The 24,098-nt window shown below is 42.7% G+C and overlaps 2 protein-coding genes and 1 long non-coding RNA gene across 9 annotated transcripts in view; 2 read left to right on the forward strand and 1 right to left on the reverse strand.

The window, feature by feature from the left end:
• The window catches only part of KIAA0232 (KIAA0232 ortholog), a 67,701-nt gene extending 64,990 nt beyond the window's left edge, over positions 1–2,711 (forward strand). For all 6 annotated transcript variants that reach the window (XM_038178789.2, XM_038178791.2, XM_038178790.2 and 3 more), the window contains one exon: positions 75–2,711. In XM_038178789.2, coding sequence (XP_038034717.2) covers positions 75–254 — 180 coding nt within the window. In that variant the 3' untranslated portion in view covers positions 255–2,711. The remainder of the gene's footprint in view (positions 1–74) is intronic.
• On the reverse strand, positions 2,044–9,305 carry LOC140002510 (uncharacterized). The gene is made up of 2 exons (XR_011809257.1): positions 6,236–9,305; positions 2,044–3,545 (listed from the first exon to the last, which is right to left on the reverse strand). It is a non-coding gene; the product is annotated as an uncharacterized lncRNA (long non-coding RNA).
• A 567-nt stretch (positions 9,306–9,872) lies between these two features.
• The window catches only part of TBC1D14 (TBC1 domain family member 14), a 79,566-nt gene continuing 65,340 nt past the window's right edge, over positions 9,873–24,098 (forward strand). Inside the window, exons 1-2 of one of the 2 annotated variants that reach the window (XM_027457429.3) lie at positions 9,873–10,083; positions 15,284–16,019. In XM_027457429.3, coding sequence (XP_027313230.3) covers positions 9,888–10,083; positions 15,284–16,019 — 932 coding nt within the window. In that variant the 5' untranslated portion in view covers positions 9,873–9,887. Of the gene's footprint in view, positions 10,311–15,283; positions 16,020–24,098 lie in introns of both variants that reach the window. The other variant, XM_027457430.3, reaches the window with a different exon arrangement.

Here is a 24,098-nt window from a genome sequence, read left to right on the forward strand (position 1 = left end):
ACAACTGACCAGCCTAGAAAAAAGCAAGCATGTTTTTATTGTTCCCCATCAACACTGTCAGTTTAAATCCTTAGGTTTCTTCTGTTTATGAAGCAAGATGTGCAGATGATATAGATGCTGAGGCAAAACCAAATGGCTTCAGGAAGAAGATCTACTCCAGTGATAGCTCCAGCTCTGAAGACACCGCTTCAGAAGGTGGAAGTGAATGGGCAGATCCGTGTGAGGAGGAGCTTTTTTCTCGAACTCAACTCTAAAAACTGCAGAGTAGAACAGATGGTTTAAAAGTAACATGAGATGGAAAACTATCCTTCCTGAGGGTCTGTAGCTCTAAAACAACAACTTGAGTTTCCTCTTCAGTTAATGGATTCAGATGTGTATTTATCTTTCTCTTCTTGCTTATTTTATAGATGGGGACACAGCTGTCCTGTTGAAGATTTTTTTTTCACCCCCAAACTGTTAAATTCTTGGCTATTTGAACTAGACTAGATTGTGTTGTCAAATCAAGAATGGATGTGCATGTGCTTGTCTTAGTAGTACCACTGCTTCTTTGCATCTTAATTGCAGTTATTTTCATTCGTAACTGTAGCCCTACCACTATGACTATCTTCTTAGCATCGCAGTGTCTACAACTACTTCTGCAATTCAGAGACTTTAGCTTTTGGCACATTAGGCTTTGTTCTTTAAGAACTGGGAGATAAATACTTAACACTGTAATCTATCAGTGCCTTTCTGAATGCAGGAGAAAAGCATGAATGACTTGTCCAGTCTTCATTCAGTAAATCTCATAACTTTGAAGTAGGAACAACAGGGTTGTGCTTTAGAGACTTACAGAAACTGTGTTTTCTATCCTATGATTCCCCCTCTCCCCCCCTCCCGCAAACCAACACTGAGGATACCATGGTTTGTATTTTTGCTAACTGGAGAAGCCAAGGATTTTTTGTAGGTATGGAGGCAATGTGGATTTTTTTTCTTTTTTTCTTTTTTTGTCCTTTTTAGCAACTTGCCAACGTAGGGCAAGACTTGAAAGAGAAGTAACACCAAAAATAATAAACCACTGGGGTGATGTGTGGATTGTTGTGAATTCTGTAACAAGTAATGAGAATGTTGTCTTGTTGCAAATGATGGCATTCGTGTAAGCTGCAGAAGCATCCGTTACTGAATTTGAGCCTGAATGACTGAAATTATCTAAAATGCTCAGAGTGTTCGATGTTTTAAATGCGAAGGGTCAGTGCTTCACTTGAAAGAAATCCTGTGGCTGCTGCAGTTAGCTGCTGTTGTGGCTGTAATTTAGTAAATCTCGTAGTTCATTTTGTGTTTCTGAGAGAATGTGTGGGGCAAGCTATGTGTGTGGTGGGTGGGGGTCGGGAAAGTGATGACTTCAAACATACATGTGTGATTGCAGTAGTGATTGTTGCTTTATGTGACTTGCTTTTAAATTTTATTTTGTTAACTTAGAAAGTCAATACATTGTCAAGTTGCATCTGTACAAGACTATCAACTCCTTGTGCTTTTAACACATTATGCAAAACGTATAAGCCAGGAGGAGCAATATTTGCAAAACTAAACGTTCTAAGTTTTTACCAACTCATAGTTTAAAGAACAACAAACAACTAATTATACAGTAGCAGCATGTCTATAACATCAGGAAGTGCAGAAAGTCCAATACTGACTTGAAAAGCTTAACCATTAATTTTGACAGGCAATAAACCTCATGAGAACTAGAGCTGTTTGAAATGTGAGCTGAACTGGCTTTGAAATATGTTCTGTGCGAGAAGGGTTTTTTAAATAACTGGGTTTGGTTGCCTTTATTCAAACGATAGTTTAAGAATTGAAAGATGTGGTTAGAGAACCATGCCATTCTTTGTGCAACATCTTTGTTGAGATCTTTACCTAAAATTGGCTTGGTTTGTCCTTACCCAGGGACTTTCTTTTGGTCCTCCTATTGAACTATGCTTTAGGGTTTGTATTCATACAACGAGTCTTTTGACACTTTACAGTTTCTTTTCTTAATTTATTTGCAGACTTTGGGTAGATTTTTATATATTTTACTTTCTTCTGGAGCTTCCTTGAGAGGTTGTTTAGCACCTGCACTGAGAACTAGTTAACTGTAACATGAAAGTAAAAAAGAACTTTATACATAAATTCTTCAAATCACTACATTGAAGAACGGAAAAGAACTTCATTCAAGAACAAGAAATGACCAAATGGACATATTTCAAACACAAACTTCAGCTCAGTTAATTTTGGCTAGAGCTGCTTTTTTTGGTAAGAAAGGGCTCAAAAAGAACAAAGGTGTTGCTTATAGTTACATTGGGGCATGTAATAATTCCAGCACCTTTGGGGAAAATAAAATCGTATTTTGAGCTTGGGCAATAACAAATTGTCTTTATTTGTTTTCATAGTTTAATGGCTAAAGCTCTAAAGCTTTCAGTGAGAGTTGAAGTGTGGTTTTTAGTTTTTCTGTATGGATAGAAACACAAACGAAACAACAACAAAAGCATTAAAGGTTGGCATACGCTGAACCGCACTGTGGTATGAAGCGCATTGCATATCCATAGCACTGAAGTATCAGTTTTCCATTCCTGGGCTGAAATTTGTTTCTACTTTTTGCTTCAAGTGGTTGTATTGTTCTGATTTCACGTACACCAGAGTAACTGATTTTGTTTTCTTGTGGAGTTACTTAACACCAAATAAAAAATATAAAAGGACAATTGGATGGTGTGTGTGTGTCTTCATTTTCTTTGCCTGCTGTATATAACTTAGATACAACATGCCACTTAGGAATTAAACATTCTGAAGAGATAGCTTGAGGTGTCTAATCTGGGAGTCCTTCTCATTGCAGTATTTTCTCCTGTTTTGTATTGGAAAAAGCGTTAAAAAATACTGTATGTGTATTTTTAAACAAAAGAACACATAAGACAGCCAAAGCAAATCTAACAAGTTTAGCCCCCCCTTTTATTTCTGTAGAAAATGTCATTATCTCAATCCAGAAATTAATTTGTAATGACAACTTCGTGTTTGGAGAACATGCTATAAGACTGGGTTTTATATAGCATGTACTATGAGATGTGGACTAACAGACTTCCTGCTTTGAACTTGTGCTCAGCTATCAACTGGTCTGTGGCTGAATTCTGCTTTTAGAAAAACTGTTTGTGGCACGCAGCTCCGTAGCTGGACATATGTGAGAGCAATACATACTTTAAGTAGTACAGCGAAAGGAGTTTCATTGTGTTCATTGATGATTGATGAAAGAGTTAAATATGATCAACGAGGCCTTTCAATTTTTGTATCTAACTTAGCATTAACTCTGCCTATCTTAAGGAATTTGTTTCCAATATAACCAATGCTTCTATCGTGCCAACAACACTGAATATTGTAGGCAGCAGTTGCTGCTGTCCATGGCAGGGCAGGCTTTAAATGCATGAGCTGTGCCTGCAGAGGAGTGCAGGTGCTCTCCGCAGTGCAGATGGAAAGGTCCCGTGCCTCCCAGAGAGCCGGTCTTGCCAGGATTCCTCATCAGTAACTCATTCTTTTCCTGCTAGCAGCTGCATATTTAAATATTGCCAATGAATTCATCATCACATTTAGCATCTCCATTTTTCTCATGACCCATGACACCAGCAGCAACAAAACAGAAAGGTTTTTGGGTAAACGAAACTTAACTGATAGCTGCAGCTTCATACAAAAAGATCCCCTTTCCAGCATTCAAGTTGCTCTCAATATGTATGTTACTATGCAAGCGCTTCTGAACTTCTGAGCTACCTATAGGCTCAGTATGATCGTAATGGGACTTAAAGGAAAGACAAAGCTGGCAGAGTTGGCTGTGGAGATAAAGTGAGTGGCAAAACTTTGGTTTCCCTGCCCTACTTCATCATTCCCTCCCTATAGCATCACCTGCAAAGAACACACTGTGGATGTGGACTGAGAGGAGAGGCTTCTGTGCACACTGCCTTTTCCTACCTGACAGCTTTCCTGCAGGAAAAAGTGTTTCTGGAAGTGTTTCTGACCTCTTGCTGTCATTTCTTTGCTACTGTAGAACCCAGTCAATCCTAGACCATGAGGAGGTATGAAAGCTGTAAAAAGTCTCTTTAATTGTCACCACGCAGCAGGGTCACTTTTATTAACATTAGCAATATCTGTGTAATATTGCAACAATTCATATTCACATAAAGGTTTTAGTAATCATTATAATTGTTAACAAAGAAGGCTTCTCTGCCCATCATTTCTGCGTAGACATTTTTCCCACTACAAGGAAGCAGAGACACAGCAACATGTAGCTGCTTCCCTTACTGCACAGAACTGAGTATTCTCCAAATCCTATTTTCTGCTTTCTTCTATACTCAATCTAAACAATTAAGCATGTTAAAAAGTATAGGTGATTATGTTTTCATTTCATCTCAGTGCTTTTCTTTATCGTAGACAAGGAAACACTCTGGCAAATGGCACTACAGTGCAGTCAGGGTACTGAGAGCAAGTACATAAGCACTGGAATAGACTGCCTAAAAAATTAGCACTACCTCCCCCAGTAGAGACTTAGGAACAGATTAGACAAATGTGTCAGAAATTTTGCAGGTATGTATGCATACATCTTGCCTTAGGGGAAAAAGGAGGAACAAAATAAACTCTAGAGCTCTGTGAATCCTCTTTCCATAGACACAGCTTATATCCAGAGGGGCTTTTAAATTGACTCATAAAGAAACAAACAAACAAAATAAAAGAAAAAAAAAAAACACACACACATTAAATTGTCTGTGGGACATTAAATCTTGTGCAGTTTTACCTTTATTCATCCCAGTAGCTTGCATTTGAAAAAAAGTACAACTTGTAAGTGTTTAAAACCCAACTTCCAAGGAATAAATTGCCTCATAATCCCTACTATGGTAGGCTACCCCAATCCCTTCTACATGCAGGACAGAAATAAGTGAACATCTGAACATCTCATTTATTGGTACTGCATGTTTCTTTTTCACTCCTAGTGCTCATCAGTAGGATTTTACTATTTCTCTCTTACACTTTTTTTTTCTGTTCTGTAACTTCCAATTTCTGTATTGATGTTTGGCTTTTAACTGTCTTCACTTTGAGATGGGATTTTAGCCCTTACTCTATTGATTCTGGAACCTTTATCCATTTGACAACAAAGTCATCTTCTCATTCATGCTGTTAAAATATTTTTTTTCCCTTTTCCCTACAATCCTATTCAAGACAGAAATATCAAGTCTTTTGAAGCACTACAGTTCCACAGAGAATATTAATTGGATCTATCTGCCTAAACTGAGTATTACTTTATTGCATTCAACATTACTAACTCTAGACAACAACTGATTTTTGTTCTGTACTCGCTTCTTTCCTAGCAAGTTCCAATAGAAAGTTACCATACGCTGGGTGCGATGCCTTTTGTGTTACAGAATTAATCTATTTGCTTTTAGAAACACAATTTAAATTGTGCTGAGAAACTTAATACAAGAAGCAGCATTTTTAGTACGTATAGTCTTCTTCCTTCACACCTTTTTACTCATTTTGTCTTTCCTAAATAGCTTGTAAACAACGATAGAAACATTCTGGTCACGTACACATGGTTTCAGTAATATCAATCCAAAAGTGCTGCAAAGTCCCACAGTACCTTCTCCTAGGTTTCTTTTTCTTGTTGTCTTATGGATGGAAGCTTTAAACCATAAAAGTCTATTTTTACCCAGTGGTAACAAAAGGATGAACATTGATGGCAGTAACAGACCTGGTTTCACTTTCCTCATCCTTTTGCATTTATCAGAATTAAATTCCTATAGAAGGCGTCATCCTTTGGGGAGAATAACACGGCAGCTTCTGTAGCTGTTCCCGACTCATCCCAAACCTATTGAACTGTTTTGGTGGACAGAATTGCCACTGCTAGTAGGAAAGCCTATGCAGGTGGTGGCTGTGCTGGAAATGGACTGCTGTCAAGCACAGATGTACAAAAACCAGGCAAATATTAGTTTAGTGAGAGCGAAATTAATTTGTGATGACTTTGAAGGAGAACAGCATAATTATTCTCCATTTGTCAAAAACATCACCATTTGCTTGTCAGGTGATAATTTTTGATCAAATCATCTCAGCTACAAGTCAGTGTAGGAAACGTGAATTCGCTGTTCCCTTTTCCTGTGCCACAAAACAGGCATTAGTTACTTACCCATATGTACAAGCAATTCTGTAAAGCAAGGAGGAAAAAGATCAATGTCTCATTTTCCATTCTGACACTCACCTTCAAGAGTGACCTTCTCTGTCTCTTTGCCCAATGGACCGTATGTATCAGAGATTATCCATCTCTTGTTATACTCAGCACGCTTGCTCTCTTGCTTGCATGAGCTAAAAAAAAAAACTACGTTAAATGACAGTGATGGGAAATCCAGGCAGGGGTTGCTGATCAGCTGGTACACAATGCTGTGTGAATGCTGGATCTTCACAACATGTAAACCTTTGGTTAACTGGGGAAGAAATATTATGGTGGGATTTCTACTAGTTTATGACAGAGAATTGCTGACCTCATGCTCATGACCATGAAGCTCAGTTTGGCTGTCTGAAACCCGCTTGCATCATACTTGGCTTGCTATGAATGAAAATACAATCTCGACGGTTCCCCCTAGTTTTTTTAAAAGTTTTCTCAATTGCAAAATTGTTGAAGCTTCAAAACAGAACTGAAAGAGTAAGCAGAGAATGATTTCCCACCATCTATAGGCTAAAGAAGCATGAGGGGAGCTTGCACTTCCGTTCCTTAACTCTAAAAAAAACAAGGTAAGGACTGTTACTTTGCATACTTTTTCCATAGCCATGTATATTTTGGAGAAATTGTTGAGACAGAACAGAGCACAGGAAACCCTTCCTGCTTTCTTGCAGAATAACCATAAAACTGGTGCATTTAACTCTGATGGTCTGGATATGAGTTTGTATGGCAGGGCTTTTGAAACACGTTTTCTAGAAATTAAATTCTAAGTTTTAGCACTAAGCTATTATTAGACCACTTTGATGTTTTTTGCCTGCTAGGTGAACATCAGTTACCAGTCCCAGGCTGCTCTGTCCAGTGCTTCATTTCTACCCAGCAGCTGCAGGCAAAACACTCTTGAACTTTAAAACATTTTGTCCCAGAATTTTTACAAACCTAAATATTTATTTTACAGGGTTACTTGACTCTAAGTCAATGCCAGAGCACTGATGATAACCATCGTGACTGGTCAGTGTGAATGCTTCTCAGGAATTTTTTATTTTTGCCCTTCTCAGTGTGCCAGGCTACTCAAAATTATGGTGAAGGCTGAACATATTTGTACTTGGGTTTATTTTTCAGGTCACATTTCACTGTTTTAAGAAGTATTTAGTAGGTTCCAAATAATTCAGGAAGGATACAGCTCATCTAGTACCAAAAAACCTCAAGCTACTGCATTGTTCCTGTATCCTCTGTGGTCATGTCACTTTATGCAAATTTCTGTTTTTCAAACTACTTAAGCAGTCAAGCAGGTTTAGACACAAAAAACACTAACAAGCACATGACATGTTAGCAAACAATACAGCACCAAAGCTGACTTTTTATCATGCTTTTGGGGGTTTACTTACAGTCCAACTAATAAAATGAACAGGCCATTTCTCAGCCTGTCCTTCAGGATGAAGTCCTTTAAATGTTGCACAGCAGAAAAACAAAGGTTGCTAAAGCACTCCTTTGATCTTAGTTATGCATTTATGCTTCCTGTACCTGGTAGTACCTGTTCAGCTTCCTTTTAGCAATTAGGACATCCCACACTTCCATGAAGGCTAACGAAGCTGTATTTAGTCACATAATTTCAGCCCTTCATCAATACAGAATAATAATACACAATACTTGCAGAGAGAAACTACATTATCTCTGATGAGGGCAGCCTTAACAGAACTAATGCTAATTGTTGCTGGAAAAAGTAGACTTTTGCTAGTAGTTCACGACAACCAAAATGCTACTACTCATTTCAACTAAGTATATGGTCGTTCACAAGTATTAAAGAGTATATATTTTACACTGACTAGGCTGTGGTTTTCTGCAAGCATTTTAAGAATGACCCTGGTATTTTTATGCTGCCTAGCAGAGTGGGATCCTGGTTGTTCTAACACGTGTCTTCAGTGCAGAGAACAATATGAGTTTTGTTGTGAGTAGGTGTCAAGAAGTACACCAGCTGAACAGGAGGAGTCATCAGTGGGTTGGAAATGGAAAAATCCACCAAAATAAATCAGTTTAGAATGGGCATTTCAAGGCAAGATTTCAAGGCATTATGACTGTTAGGGCACAACTCTGCTCTTAAGTACTGACACTAAAAGTCTTTATGTACCTTGGTTACTTTCAGCTACTGCTGAAAGATTTCTTATGGCAGACTTTTTAAAAGTTTCTTCATCCTCAATAAAATTGCAAAGATAGGAGTGTAATTAATTAGTGCCTTTGGAGACACTTCACAGATACAGAATTCATGACTACGTACTCTCATTCTGTTATTTACCGTAGGACCTAACAACTTTGACCAAAGATAGATGATACCATGGTGACGGTACAATCTTCTAGCTGCTACAAAAAGAGAGATTGATTTCCATTCTCAAAAACAAAAGGAAAATATTAATACTGAAAAAGGAATTGGTGTATCTTCCAACATAGTATCTCTTGCATAAACTATATACATATAACTTTATACTATAACACTGTATTATAGTGTTTCAAAGGAGTTTTTCTTTTATTTACTCTGTTTTAAAGGTAATAAAAAAGGTGTCTTACAGAGGTTGGTATGATTTTCTAAGATAAGGAAAAATGTGACATTTTAACTGTTTCATATTCTTTCTGATATTCATCTTACAAATCCAGCAGAACAAATCCTCAAATTTATCTCTCTCTGAACCATGCAGAAGTATAATTTTTGGTTGTTGTTGATAAGTGCCTTCTTCTCATCTTGATAATGTGCTAATTCTCATCTTGATACCATGGGATTGCTGTCAATGGGGTCACAGTGGCAAGTACTTCAGTACAAGTTCACCTCAGACTGACAATTTATTCAGGTGTAACTTGCCCACATCAAAGCTCATATAATCGTGGCTTTGCTCTGGTTATTTAACTAATTACATTAATACAAGTTCAGATATTCCTGCATTTGCTCCATTCAAACTTCCAGCTTTATGGTAGACTCAACACGTGTGAGTGAGATTATGAGAAGTTCGTATTTACATATGCTCTTAAGGTGGATGACTGCTTTGCTACCTTAATGTATCTTAACATAATCTATAGACATGATCACCTAGAACCTTTTTTTCTGGGAGAAAAAAAAAAAAAAAGAAAAAAAAGAAAAAAAAAAAAAAAAAAGGATGAGTTTCAAACATGAGAAGGAAACATGAGCTCTACTCCTGTGAGATACCGAGTGCTTCTGACCCCTTTGATTCAGTGTGTGGGTGCACTGAGAGTTGTGTTGGTGATGCAAACATCCGAGCACTTTGAGATGGGGTAAAAGAAGGCAAATAAAGCTAAGAGAATGGAAACATAAATATACACATGCTGGAATACCATCCATCATCCTAGAGCCTCAACTTCTGGCATTATGGCCCGGTTCCACAGAAATACGGATGCACCCCCAGACCGACACTTCCCACAGTACCAAACTAGTGTAAAACACCAAATTTTGTTTTCCTTTGAAATCCAGCCCGCTGGCATCTCCTCCCCGGGGGCCATCCCACCACCATCACCTCACAGCCCCCTGCCTGGGGGGAGCCTTCGGTACAAGAGAACCCTCTCCAGGGGAACCCTTCCTCGTTGCCCCCTCAGGTTGACCCCACAACCCGGCGCGGCCTGGGCTGCGCCTGAGGCGACCCGGGCCATGCCTCCCCGGGTCCCCCCCCTTCCCCATGGCTGGAGGCGTCTCAAAATGGCGGCCAGCGGCCGCCTCCCCCGGGTGCCAGCCCGCCTCCCACCGCGCAGGCGTTCCCTCGGCCGGCGGGCGGCGCTGGGGCTGGAGGAGGAGAACGAGGAGGAGGAGGAGGAAGAAGAAGCGAAGGAGGAGGAGGCAGGGAGAGCGGGGAGTCCCGTCAGGAGCTCGGCACCTGTCCCGCCGGCGCAGCCAGGTGCCGTGCCCGCCGCGGGGGCGGGCGCCATGGGAGGCTCGGCGCTGCCCGCGGAGGGGACCCGGCGGGCGAGGGCTGCGCCGCTTCCCCTCCGCTGAAGCCGCCGCTCCTCCTCGGGGGCCGGCGAGGGGCGATGGAGCAGCCGCCGGCCGCCTCCTAGTGCCGCAGCGGGGAAGGGGCGGGCATGGCCCAGCAGGAGCAGAGCGACGGAGGGCAGCGCCGCACCGGTGAGGCGTCCAAGTTTCTGCGCGGCTCTGCCCGGGGCTAGTGTGAGGCAGGGCACGGAGCGGGGACGGCTGCGGGAACGAGGGGACATTGGGGGGGTCCCTGTGGGGGACAGGGTTCCTGTGGCACCTGGCCCCGGGTGACCGGGCCGGGGTCTCGGGGGCGGCTTCTCGGGCCCTTAAAAAGTTGGAGGAGCTGCACGGCCCCGTGGGGTGGGCTGGAGGCCTTTGGGGAAAGGCGGAGGTTGCTTGGCTGGTGCTGTGTTTATTTTACCTTTTTTTTTTTTTTTTTCATTATTATTATTTCATCAAGGCTACCGGCTAGGAGCTGTTCGCAGCGCTGAGGCAGACCTAAGGCTTGTGGAAAGGGGACAACTTTCATCTCTCCAACCCAAGCCTCTTAGGCGATTCCCGGAGACCAAACACTGAGGGACCTCGCAGCGGGGCTTGAAGTTCTTGCTGCCAACTTAACGCTGGCCTCGCGTTTTTGACTAATACTGGGGGTGTTAAAAAAAAAAAAAAAAAAAAAAAGGCCCTGTAAACTGCTTCTGGAGCGGAGGCTTCAGTGAAACACTGTGACTCAGTTGTGCTGCCTGCCTGCTGCAGCAGCAAGGTGGGAAAGCCCTCAGCAGTTTGCCTCTGAGGTGCTCTGCTCAGCAGCACAGCTCGCCCCTCCTGAGGGGAGCCGGCTGGGAGAGGGATAAACGCGCGCTCAGTGCAAAACCCCAAGTTGTTTCTCGTCTTTTTGCCGTCATGGTCTTGGCAGCGATTGCGTGTGTAGCCGTAATCGCTGTTTGTCCTGGCGGTGTGGGAAGCCGAGCTGTTTTGTAGCCTCGGGAGTGCTTCGCTGCTGGCAGCGCTGGGGCTGCTAAGGTGTGAGCACAGCCTGAGCCGGGGAGAGCTCCAGCAAACACGGCTGGGGCTGGTGCTCCCCAGCCCTTGGTAGCAGTCAGGTACAGCCTGTTTCTTTTTAATACATCAAGAAATGCTGCATAAAGAGTTTAAACCTTTCACTTAAAAAAAAAAAAATCCTTTTAAGAATTAAAAAGCAGTTGCGAGTTTCTGCAATTGAGGAAGTTCCTCACCCTAAAAATTAAAAAGAAAAAAAAAAAAAGCTGGCAGAGAGATGTGTTGAGGAGATGAGGTGATAAAAATGTTAACCCTTTTATAATTGAGCAGCATACGTAAACCATTCTTCTCCTTCCTGCGAGGCAAGGAGATACAAAGGCAGGTTCTTGGGCTGCTGTCATACCGTACCTTCGAAACTAGTTCTTTGTCGAAGGCATGTTGCAAGTCCCTGCAAGTTTAAAAGAACTTGACTTGCGTTGGCTTCTTTCTGAGCTTTGCTTTATTCTGACAGTTTGATGGTGTTAACATTTTTATTAAGAATTTACAATAAAACAGGTCAAAAAACTATGGTACATGTTTTAGAAGTTACAATCAATTGTGACTTCCTCCTACAGCATGGCTGGGTGACGTGGAAAGTCACAATCCGTTGCAGAGCTCTGCTGTTGTCAGGACGTGCCTTACATACCTTGAGCAGAATCTCAGTGATGTAGGGCCGTATGGACAGCCTTACAGGCTTGGACCAAAACCCACCTACCAGACAGAAAAAGTTAACTGCAAAAGAAGCCAGTAAGCAGGGCTAATGTTTAATGATGTTTTCCTGAGGCCCTGACACTTGCAGTTCAAGGATTTCCTGAGCTTCTTTGCATGTAGGAATCTTTAGTGATTTTTTTTTCTTTTGTGAACTTACATGTAAACTCCTAGGATCAGACAGGGTACTGTGGCAAGGAGTTGTGCAGCTCACGTACCCATTGCAAGAATCCTGATCTTAATTCTGGGCCTGGCTACAACTCTGACTTTCTTTGGTGCCCCACAGCTCTTAATGCAGGAGAAGTTAATGTGTAAACGACCCCTACCTACCTTGTCCTTGCTACTTGTGGCCTCTGTTGTGTTCTTTTGTCTCCCTTTCTCTCGTTATCTGCCTTCTGGGAGGTTAACACTAATGAGATCATGGCTCCTGTAAGATACAGGATGTTAAGGAAGACTTTACATACATTAATTTTATGCAGATATATTACCAGCTAAATAAGTCATGGGGATTGTGGATGTTGTGCAGATGAAATTGCTTATTGTTTTTCAGTAATTTATTATACTAATAATACTTCATTACCGTGTTTATCATGGTAATAATGTTACAATAATGTGACAGTACGAGATGATTCATGGCAAGAAGTTAGTACTGGAGCACACGACACTCCGAATGTTTGGCATCAGTTGTCAATTTTCGCGCTTGCCAGCGGAGCAGCTAAAATAAGGAATATAAATACCGCTACATCCTTAAAAGCGATCCTACAACAGCCTAGTGCAAAATGAATCAGGGAGTCCTCGTGTATGTTTCTGCCAGCTGATCGCATCTCAAGTTTTCACTCAGAGCCCTTGATGAGTACTTCAAAGCTTCTCACGGTTTCGCTGAACAGTGTAAAATCTTTGTAGCTTGTTGCATAATTTGCTCCAGCAAGCTATGGCTGTTATGTACTTCTGCATTTGCTGTTTGCCTGTTTAAAGAATTTCTTCCTGTTAAATTTCCTCCTTAAAAAATTATCAAGCCAAGTCAAAACAGCTTCAGCACCCTGCATGGGAGTTTATTTTCACTTCCCTTTGAACTCTCGTTTCCAGAGCTGTTCTGCCTCTTGAGCTGCTGCATGTCCCAGCTCTTGCCAAGGCTGCTGGAATGCTTACAGTTTGTAAGCTTAGTCAAGAAGAGCCGTGCAAATAAACTAAGGACCGGCACCTGCCTATGCAAGTTACTGAGCAGAAGTGAAGGCAGTCAGTGGAGGAATTTGTTATGGGAACATGTTTGTGCCATTTACCCAAATGTCGTCAGTGTTGTTCCTGGCTCATTGCGTTTCTCAACTTTTATTTTCTGGATGTGTTAATGAGTTGTGGGAAAGCAAACGTCTGCATCCCTGCTTGTCAAATTCTGTCTGTGTGTGCAGAAGCGCCGGGCTGGGTGAGCTCTTGGTTTAAAGAGCCGTGTAATGTCTCTGAAGGGATGGGTGAGCACGGGGAAGAGAAAACAGCCAAGTGAACTTTAGAAAAATAAGTGAACCCAAGCAGGAAGGTCTAAGAGCAGAAGATTCAAGTGTATGCAATAGTAATTGTATCTAATTCATGTCATATTTGTATGCTTTCAATACCATAGTTGACTTCAAGAGAGAGAATAGTTGGCGTGCTGTATTCAGGAATTGTTATTTAAGGTTTTTGTTTGCTGACCCTTGCAATTTTAACTTACTGACCAGAGAGGTTCATAATGTATGCACCTTTATGCTAGCTAGCTGAAGGCGTTACTTCTTAAAATTGCAGAGGATGTAAACTTCTCCAACTGTAGAAATGTGAAGAAAATAAAAGTTGCTATAGCAACTCCATCAGCAAAGTGTACATCTGCCCAAGCTTTTCAGTCAAAACAGTAAGTTTGAAACCTTGCTTATCCAAAGCCTTAGATGTTTGTTGCAGTAATTGATTTGCATGGATGGTACGTAGTTGGCTGTTAGAAAGTTCTGGAAGTGCCCAAAAGGTGGAATAACCAGAGCGGTTTACTTGGCTTCTTCCTTAATTTTAGGAGTGAATGGAGTGATGGATCCTGTAGTGAATAGTGCCTGGAGTTCAGTTAAGGAGTTGGTATAACCTGAGAGTTAGGTTTGGATTCACAAACTTTTCACATGACTAAATGCTTAGGGGAAAAGCTTTACAATTTGTAGAAATGGAATATGTTTGAGAAGTGTTCCTGCTCGCTGCCTGCCTGCAGCACAACTCCAGAGTGCCTCGCTGGGCTCAGATCTAAGGCCAAATGATGCCTCAGACCCTGGCGTTTGGCAGGGCTGAAGGGCTGCGAGCCAAAGGTTGGGAACTGCTCAAAGGAAGCAGTTTTCCTGAATGAGTTATTTGTTGAACGGGGGGAACCTCCTAGAGGACAACTGGCACCTTTAATTAAGTGCTGTGCTTCGGAGAGAACAGAGACCTGCAGCAGGAGGCCCGGCTTCAGGAGCTGGAGAAAAATCTGCTTAGCAAGAGCCATTTGCAAGATGGGAGGAGTGTTCACTGCTTCACACCTTGCACAGAAAGTGTTTCGGAGGGAAGAAACTGCAGCAATATGTGCACACTTCTTCTGCCAGCTGATATAATTACCTTGCAAACTTCAGCAGAGCTGGACATAATTTAGCTGTTTGTACAGAACCACGTGTGTGATGCCATTGTCCCAATCACCTGGTGTGTTAAAGGGTCAGTAGTGGTGCAGATGGGGAGTGCAGTGGTCCCTGCATGCAGTAAATATAACAGATGTGCAAGTATCAGTTCTACTGTACGTGCACTGATGAAGTGCATCGTGTGCCTTGTCAAAATGTTGTCTGCATGAATAACTTCATAGCTGTTCAGGTTTTGCATCTCTTGCTTAGTGCAGAGCTCGTATAGTACGCGTTCTGTTTGAGTGACAAATTCATTGGAAGTTTTATGGTTTCCAGAAGAAAGCTGAGAAATTCTGTTTAAATGCACACTTCGTAATTTTGGTCTAAGTTGTAAAGCATGTGGAAATAATGTTTATAGGTCCTACACATCAGTAAACATGCATTTCTGACTATGTAAAAACCAATCTCCAATTTCTGAATTAATATTGACGTGGAACATTCAAGTACTGCAATTTTCGTAGCGTGTAATTTCACTCTCAGGAGATGGATGTGGAGCGATCACTGGCACACAAACTGTTGAAGAAAAGCTTTTCATGCTTGACGTTTTCTAGGAGCCTAAATTAAGTTGCCATTGTCCTGCTTGTTCAGGCAGGGGGAAGGGACATTAATTATCTGCAGGAGATGAATAACTTTTAATTACAGAGCCTAATCTATGACAGGACTGAGTGTAATTAAAAAAAAAATCTCCCTGCAAACTCATAATCTTGTCTTTTCTTCCTTTTTAACCAGTTACCACTTGGCCCAAGACAACCGACGTAAATTTATCCAACTCCTTAAATGGTTTGAGCTTGATGGGAATTCTGGACGCGAGAGTCGGCAGCGGTATCCAGGGTCTTCAAAGCTTGAATTCAAGGGCCCCAAGATCTCTCTCGTTGCCTGAGTACGGACCTGGTCAGCCCTCCAGTGCTTTAGAAGATTGCCATAGCCTTAAATCCGTGGATTCCGGAATTCCAACTCTAGAAATCGGAAATCCAGAGCCCGTTCACTGCAGTGTGTTAAATGTGAAGAGAAAGCAGTCAGAACCTGAGATTGTGCCTGACAGAGCTTTTCAGAGCGCGTGCACGCTGCCGTCTTATGTGCCTCCACCTTCTCTGACTTCTGAACACGATCATGCTGTGCGAAAATCCTCTACTTTTCCAAGAACTGGGTATGACACCGTCAAACTTTACAGCCCAACTTCAAAAACTCTGAATCGAAGCGATGATATCTCTGTCTGCAGTGTTTCCAGTCTTAGCACAGAACTGTCAACGACTTTATCTGTTAGCAACGAAGACATTTTGGACTTCGTGGTCACAAGCAGTTCAAGTGCGATTGTGACTCTTGAGACTGACGAAGCGCACTTCTCGGATGTTACCCTGAGCTCCACTAAGGAGAGCAACGATCAGAGTCAGCAGGAGTGCTGCCAAGAGACAGACGGGGACAGTAAGCGAAAAATACTGGGCCCTTTCACTAACTTCTTCGCCAGGTAATGCTTCTGTAAAATACATTTATCTTAACAATGAGAGTAAACGAGACCATAGGAGGAATGTCTGGGATATTTTACTCTGACAGAGAAAACAGCTTGCTATTTTACTGTAAAATGGCATTATGAACGTAATCAGTCTGGTCTGAATAAGTAGGCCAGTATTGCTTACTAAGGCTTTGAATCCTGCTCCCTATTACCTTTAGGATATGCAGAGGCATTTTAAATCTTCCTAAAAGATTCCTTCTGTGTTACAGGAAAAGGAGATCTCAAAAAGGGTTTTCTTCCAGGCTTCTCCAGTGATGCCTTCAGAGTTTTGGCCAAGATCTTTAACCTCATGTCCCGTAAATAGATAAATATAGGTAGGATACATACCTGTGTGGAAGAGCTCTGACATCTGGGGATTCATAGGTGGTCTAGTCATGATGGAGTGTTTTACTGATTGGCACATGAAGTTCAAAACACAAATGCTTGTCAAACATCCTGACTGCTGTGATTCTTCCCAACCTCAGTGGCAGTTTTGTTAATACCTTGTTTCCTTTGGTCTGGTGTGGAGTGGGAACACCTGATGGGGAATTCTGGCACTCAGTTGTTGAAATGAGATCACTGACCGCTCAAAGCAGGTACGTGACCTGCTAAACATGGCTTTAGTATGAATGATAGCGTGTTAAATGCGGATGCTCCTTAGGTAAATCAAAATGGTGATTGAGGAAAAGAGCTGTTCTGCTTTTGTTTGTTTGTTTAAGGCCTTGCAAATGCCTCTTATTTTTAGGACATAATGTCTGAAGTATGTTATATTTCAGAGGAATGATTCCAGAAGTAAACCGAAGACATTAAGCAGTGTTGGCTGTGTCTAACCTGTTTTGAACACATTTTCTTCAGTTAATCACTTTTTCCTCAAACTTGTGTTTTGCGTGAGACGAAGAGGCGATAAAATGCTTACAGAATTGGCAAACGTCACTCTTTGAAAGGCTGCCTTAATTGCAAAGCTCAAGAAAAGCAGTTCCTTTAGATTCACTAAAACTGGCTGAAGCTGTCATTGATTTTCATGCTTAGGTTGAAGTTACAGTAGAAAACCCTGCAGCGAGCTCCACTTATCAGTCCTGTTTGAGGTGTTAAAGCTCTTGCGGACCTCTGTCTGTGTGTTGCCATGGGACCAGACTCAATTCTGAAGCAAGAGGTTTCTTGGCACTTCAAAGTGTGAACTTTTGTTACCCGTTCTGGTAGCACAGCTGCTAACTCTAACAAATGCTGTCCTTCAGCCTGGAGGGAGCGCCGTGGAACAGCAACACTTAGGCCCTGCATGAAGGAGGGCATTTAACCACTCCCCAACTCTTCCCATCCAAGAAACTAAAACCATCTGTCCAAATTCTGTTCTGCTGTGCTCTCCAGTGGTGTTACAGAAGCAGTGGCACTCAACTAGACAGCTTTTTAACCTGAATGTTTTCAGGTGCATTGAATTCCAGAGAACAAAGGACATCCTTATTACCTTATAAATGGGGGACAGGTCATCTTGGCCACCAGGTGATGTCAGCAGGAGAATATGAGGCTTAAATTCAAACTAGGTTATCAGCTTTGAAGTTCCAGCTGCTCTCTGTGTAACCTGACCTTTAATATCCATCCCTTTAACACCTGCTTTCTGCTCTGTTTTCAAAACAGGGCTGCTCGCTGTCTGTACTTGTACCCTGCATACCTGGATACTGTGCATCTGTTATCTCAGGTCATGCAAACTGGTGGTGTTTCACAGGTGTTGAACACACAGGGGACTCCTGAGTGTCCTCCTGCCCCACAGGGAATACTAAATACAGCTTATGTTGCCTCCATAGTTAAGGACTAAAGCATGCTGTTGCTAGTTTTTCTGGTATTTGCAACCTGCCGTCCCCATGGTTCTACTTGCACCCTCTAATGATCTTTGCAGTCCCAGCTCTGTGGAGTTCCTGTTGCTGCTGTTAGGCTCCTCGCCTTCCTGAGCTGAACAAACACTTGGGTAGATGAACTCAGGCCCTGCAGTGCTGCCTTCCAGCGGGCTTCCCTCCGAGCTGAGTGACCCAGCTTTGTGTACGGTGTTGGAAGAGGAGGCAGCGTTTGGAGTGGTATCTGGAACAAGTGCTTTGCTGAGAAAGGAGCTGCTTGGAGTAGTTCGTAAAAAAAATAAAAATAAAAATGCTGAGGTGACAGGTATAAAACAAGTCCCTGAGAGGAGCATGGTTTCAGCACCTGGCTTTGTGCTGAAAGGACAAAGTGAATGTTAAACATCTAAGCCTTCCCTTTCAGAAACCAAGGATGAACTTATAGCAGGAGAAAGCCAGACTTTTGGCCTTGCCCAGTGCACACTTCTGTGCAGGGTGGACGAACAGGCACCGGGGGCTCGGATGCAGCCTTTCCACCTTCCAGCAACCTGACCGTGGGGCACAAAGGAGGCATTCTTAGCCTTCCTTGGGTCTCTGGAAGTTCCTCTGCGCGATGGGATGCAGATTTCAACTGCTGTGGGCTGCGATGAGTCAGCTGAGGTTTTGCCCAAGTTGTTGACATTTGGTAAAAGGAGCAACTTCGCTTCTTGAAACAGCAACTGTGCTTGTGTTGAACCCTGGCTGTCAGCGGAGCATGTGTTAGGTTCTCCGAACTTGTCAAGACTGAAGTTGTGCTGGATATGTTAGTTAAAATTTGCTGCTGCCAGTAGACATAATAGTGACAAAAAAGAGGGGCCTCCAGTGCTTGGTCACATGTATGGAAGGAGCTTAGATATCACTGAAGGTAAATCTTCCACAGGGTCAAGAAAATGCATAGGGGAGCATCTGCTTTAGGATGTAACATTCTCTCTTAGCACTCTGTAAATCTCTTTTTCCCTGTATATGTGTGTTTGCATATGCAGTGCATGTGAGGAGGTGTGCTCCCCGTCAGCTGGGGCAATATGGGTCCTGTTAGCAAGCTGGGGCAGTGCTTGGGAGCTAAGTTAGAGTGGAGATGGAGGCCAGAAGAGCCCTGCTGGCTGTCCATCGATCCTGGCACTAGGGATGGAGCTCACCTGCCCTACCTTAAGCACTGCGATGGAGAAAGTTTCCTGGACTTCTGATCCTCAGTGCTGTTTCTTCAGCAGTTGGAGACTTTGACAGGTCTGGCGGTTTCCTCGGGTTGTTACATGCCTCCTTGGGTGGGGCAGGGAGATGCAATGAAAGAGAGGCCGCGTTCCTGCGTGTCCACACACAGCCCTCCTGAGAGAGCCTACGGCATCCCAGGTACCAGCTGGGCGCGCTGGTAGCGGCTGTCATTAGGCTCCAGGTTAGTACGTGAGGAAGCATTACAGCAGCTTTCCGAAGCAATAATCCTGCCTGCTGACAGAGAAACCTGGCATCTGGGTGGTTTTCAGGTCATGGGTGCTTGGATCAGCCCTGTAAGGCCAGGGGTCCTTTGCATAAAGCATGAGTTTGAATTAATTTCCTACCTACATTCAAATTAAGGAACCTGGTTTGAGAAACAGCGTTAAGAAATAATTGGCTGGGGGACTGAGGAGTCAGTGCCTTGTCTGTGCCTTTGCCCAGGTGACCCCCGGGAGCACAGGTTAATGAATTCCACCTTTGGACTTGGCTGCGGTACAGTACTGCTGAAACGGGCTTTTAAGAGGCTCGCTTTTAAAGCAGCTTTGAGTCAGGACCATTGTGGTTGTACTGCACAAGCTGTGTTTTTCATTCCTCATTTTGGACAGCGAGGGTGAGGCTCTTTATAGTTACACACGGAGTTTTTCTAGGACTGTGTTTGGTTAACTGACAAGCCATGCAGCTCCTTTTTAACAGAATACAGGAATCCTAAACACTGTGCTTAGTCCGCTGCTGTGAATATTCTCTATGATTCCTGGAACCTGCACCCTCTTTCTTTTCAGGCTGCTCCTAGAAGTTTTTGATCCAAACATTCTAAGTAGCAGGATCTCAGGAAACTTTTTGCAGAGAACAGGCGCTATACAAAATAGAAAGCTTTGAGGAATATTATGTTTTACTATTTTCAAAGAACTTCTTTATTTCTGAGAGAGAATTTCTGTAGCAGTATTGGCATTATATCCCATACACAGAAGCACAAACTTGTGGCCTTGTAGTCTGCGAAGAAAAAGGGCTTAAATTTCAAGACAGTAAAGTACTGGTTTCAGCATTAATTCTAAAATCATGTGAATTTTATACATCTCATACGCACACATGTTTTGAGGTGACTGGTCATGTAAATTGGGAGCTCTAAACCTGAGGAACTGGGTCTGTCAATACCAGTCCCTTGTGTTAATGAGTAGGACCCTTTCATAATGGCATTTTTTTTTTTAATGAGAGCACAGCATATGGTACAGCTCTAATTTCAGTGTTAAAAGGAAGGTAGAACAACAAGGACCATCATAGTGGTGGTTGCTCGCTTTCATCTTTCCAAAAAAATAAAAAATATTCACTGACCACAGAAGGTAAGAGAAAGTATGAAAATGATTCTGATTGAGTAATCTGAACTTGTAAACTTTATATGTGGTGTTGTCTCCTCTTCTGGATGTGTTTTGTGTTAAATGAAGACTATTAGACTAGAGGCTGTTCATGAGGGGACCATCTGAGGAGCAGGACTGAAGTGCGTAGGAGGAGGAACAGAAGGAGCTGGCGGGGAAGGGTGTGTGTACACAGCTTTTAAATACAAATGCACAGAAAATCACTGAGCTGCAGGTAGAGCTGCCCAGAAGTTGCAAGGAAGAGCTGCAGAAACCTGGCTCGGGATGGAGGGAGCCTGCGTGGGCAGGCTGAGGCTCACCGGTGCTGAGATCTGCCTGGCCCTGGAGGCTTGCCCTTCAGCTAGAGGCAGCAGAGGACTTTGGTGGCAGTTCTGTCCCTCCCCACTGCTTTATCTGGGTGTCTTCTGAGCTAACTGGTGTCAGCAATGGGGATCTGAAAAGGTTGAGATGTGATTGTCCAGGGAGAGGTGTCAGCCTTCACAATTGGTGTTGGGTGCCCTTACTTGGAAGCTGCTTTGTCTGCATGACACAAAATGATAGCGGTCGACCCCTAGCCTGCATTTACTGTTGTATCTCTGTAGGACAAACAAGTTACAGAAATGTCCTGAAATAAATACCCTTACAGTGAATCTTTTGTAGGTGCGAAGTTCTGCAACAGTGACCTTTACTTCTGGTAAAGAAGATGAACGTGGTTGAAAACCGTGGTATAGTTTTCAGAGCTCCTGTCCTCTAATGCACTGTGTGCAGTTAGGAGCTTTGTCATGTGGCCTGTTTTCCACAAGGCGTTGAACTGTCCACATTAATTTTAATCCCTTTTATTCCCTTCTTATGCATGCAATAATGTAACTTCCATTTAGACTTACTGTTGTGTTACTCCTCCTTTAAACTTTGCATTAAACCTGACCTGAGGGGCTGTTCTTCAGAATAAATGCAAGTTGCTTTTGGAGATAACATCTTCTTTATTTGAACTCCTGGTTGTGGGAAAGAGTTTTCAGATACTCAGCAGCAAAGCTAAGAGGCTTGCTGGTATTCTTTGTTCATTATGGAAGTTAAATGAAAATTTGCACAGCGGTCCTTTGGCTTGTTCTTATTTCTCACTAATGGCACAATAAGCGAGGGCGATCCAATTATTATTTAAGATAAAGTCAAATGTGAATGTTTCTTTTTTAGTGGCTGGTGGGAAGAATTACACAAATCTCACACTGGCTAGCGATTTGTAGCATGTGGGAGTGTTTCATGTCTCTTGTAGCATTCAGCTATAATGTTTTTTTACTCCTTATCCTCTGTGTAAGGCTGCCTTTCTGAATGCTTCCAGTTGTACAACTCCACGTTTGTTTTTGAAGAGTGAGACTTAAGTTGATATTGATAGGTGTATACAAGACTTCAGGAACAAATTCAGATGGATGGAATAAGCCTGCTTTCGTTTTGATTCTTCGTCTGTGGGAATGGTTTGTGAATTAGTGGGTTGGACGGACTTTGTATCCTCAGGCTGCTCTGCGTGAGCTTTCCTCATGTTTCCCGGTGCTAAAGGAGCTGCAAGGACTGGAAGTGACGCTTCGGGGACGAAGGAGACTATCAGCACAGTCACTGCCATGTGACGCTCCCAGATATCTAATCAAAACAACGTTTAATGTTCAGCTGACTTTTTGTTTCCTCACTTCCTTATCGGTAATGTCAACTGTTGTAAGTTACCACAAATTTAGAAATCATTAAAGAAAAAACAAACAGCAACATTACCCTGAACTTAAGGAGTACTTAATTTAGGGACAACATTGCAAGAACATGTTACGTGTATGCTTAGGGATCCTGAAAAATGCGGTAAGTGAGGTAAAACTAGATGGAATAGGTGTCTACTGAGAACTTCCCTCTCAAAATAGTTAAGGAGGGATAATTGAATAACTAGTTTTTGAATACAGTTCCCCTTCCAATACCAGTGCTATATATATTCTGTGGGAAACTTGGAGTCGGCATTTGCTTTTACACATCTCAAAGTTCAAACAAGAAATGGTCTTTTAACAAAATTCTGTGGATGGATGGAGGCTTTTTTGAAAAGAAATAGTATATGGAGACCGTGGGCTTTCTGGAGCAGGGGTAGGTGGTGTTATGCCTCGCTCTGGGTAGTCTGCGTTCTGTTAAATACTGGGTTTGCTGACATGGCAAGCCAAGAAAAAAAAATAAATTCTTATTTGTGAACTGTCGGTCTCAATTCAGGCATTATTACATCGATGCTTTACGGAGGTATCCGTACTAAGCATCTTCCCATTGTTATTAAGGAAAGTACCTTAAAAGTTTTCAAGCCATGCTGTAAGAATACTAAAAAAAATACAGTAGATAAATCATAATTCACACCTTGCCCTGACAGCTGGCAGGATAAATGCAAGACCTGGTACCAACTGTGAGGTAAGATGTAGTGCTCAGACTTCCCTTCCTGAGCTGTAGCATTCCCAAAACAGAATCACAGAGCAGTTTAGGTCCAAAGGGACTTCTGGAGCCCTCTGGTGTAACCTCCTGCTCAGCACAGGGCTGACTTCTGCAGCAGCTCGTGCTGCTCAGAGCCTTGTCCTGTCAGCTCTGAGTACGTTCAACCCTCGAGTTACTACAGCCTGTTGGAATATGTGGGTCAGGACTTAGCCACTACAACGGTGGTTTTTCCTTCCTTTTATCCAGATGGAGTTGACCTTGCAGTGTCTTGCTACGTTGCCTGTGTGCATCTCAGAGAAGGGTCATCCAGGCTGAACCTCTCAGCATCCCTGTTTTGTAGCCTTCATCACTCAGCCACCAAAGTGGTCATCTGCTGGACTTTCTCCAGATATTGATCCATATTTTAGTCCAGGCCCCCAAACTGGATGCGGATATTTTCATGGATAACAAGCAGAGCTTTGAAATCATTTTTCTTCTTGATCTACTAGCAGAACCTGGACTGTGCTCAGTCTTTGCTGCTGAGAGGTCTTACTGCTGACTCAGGTTCAGTTCTTGCTTAGGGTGGCATTTCATGCATTCACTCAGGTTTTGATTTGTGTGCTAATAGTACTTTAGCTCAGTGATGCAATCTGCTTTCAGTCTCTGGGTATAGAAGTTTGGGTTGTTCTGATAACACTGGAATACCTGGGAATTTTGCCAACTAGAAAAGAACTATTATGCGGAGCTGATTGAATCGAATGGTTTGAACTTGGACCCAAATGTTGCTTTTCTGTATGGGAGTTCCAACTTGCAGGAGCTCGTGTTTCTGAGAAGTCCCCAGAATTTGCCTGGTAAACCAGCGCTGCACATCATCCACGTGCAAAATAGTTCTTGGGTTGCTCCAGCTGGTCTTTACTGCTAAACACTCAGGATTAGCCTCACTTATCTTTCCTTGTCTTTGGCACTTGAGTACGGGCAGCTCTGCTTTGTGTTCTTCTGAACTGAGGGTACCCTCTAAGAGAAAAAGGTAAACGTAGGGCATTGTAGTCCCCTAGATAAATAGTTTAAACCCTGCTTTTTCTTTTTCCCCTGGAAATCTAATGAGAGATTTCCAAATTACCCCATTGCAAGCTTTCAGCTCTCCTGTAGTGCAAACTTGAATTGTATTAGTGTCTCCCTCAGTTTTTTTTTTTTTCAAACCTGCAGGTATCTGT

Source organism: Anas platyrhynchos, chromosome 4, assembly GCF_047663525.1.
Source record: "Anas platyrhynchos isolate ZD024472 breed Pekin duck chromosome 4, IASCAAS_PekinDuck_T2T, whole genome shotgun sequence".
NCBI classification, from domain to species: domain Eukaryota; kingdom Metazoa; phylum Chordata; class Aves; order Anseriformes; family Anatidae; genus Anas; species Anas platyrhynchos.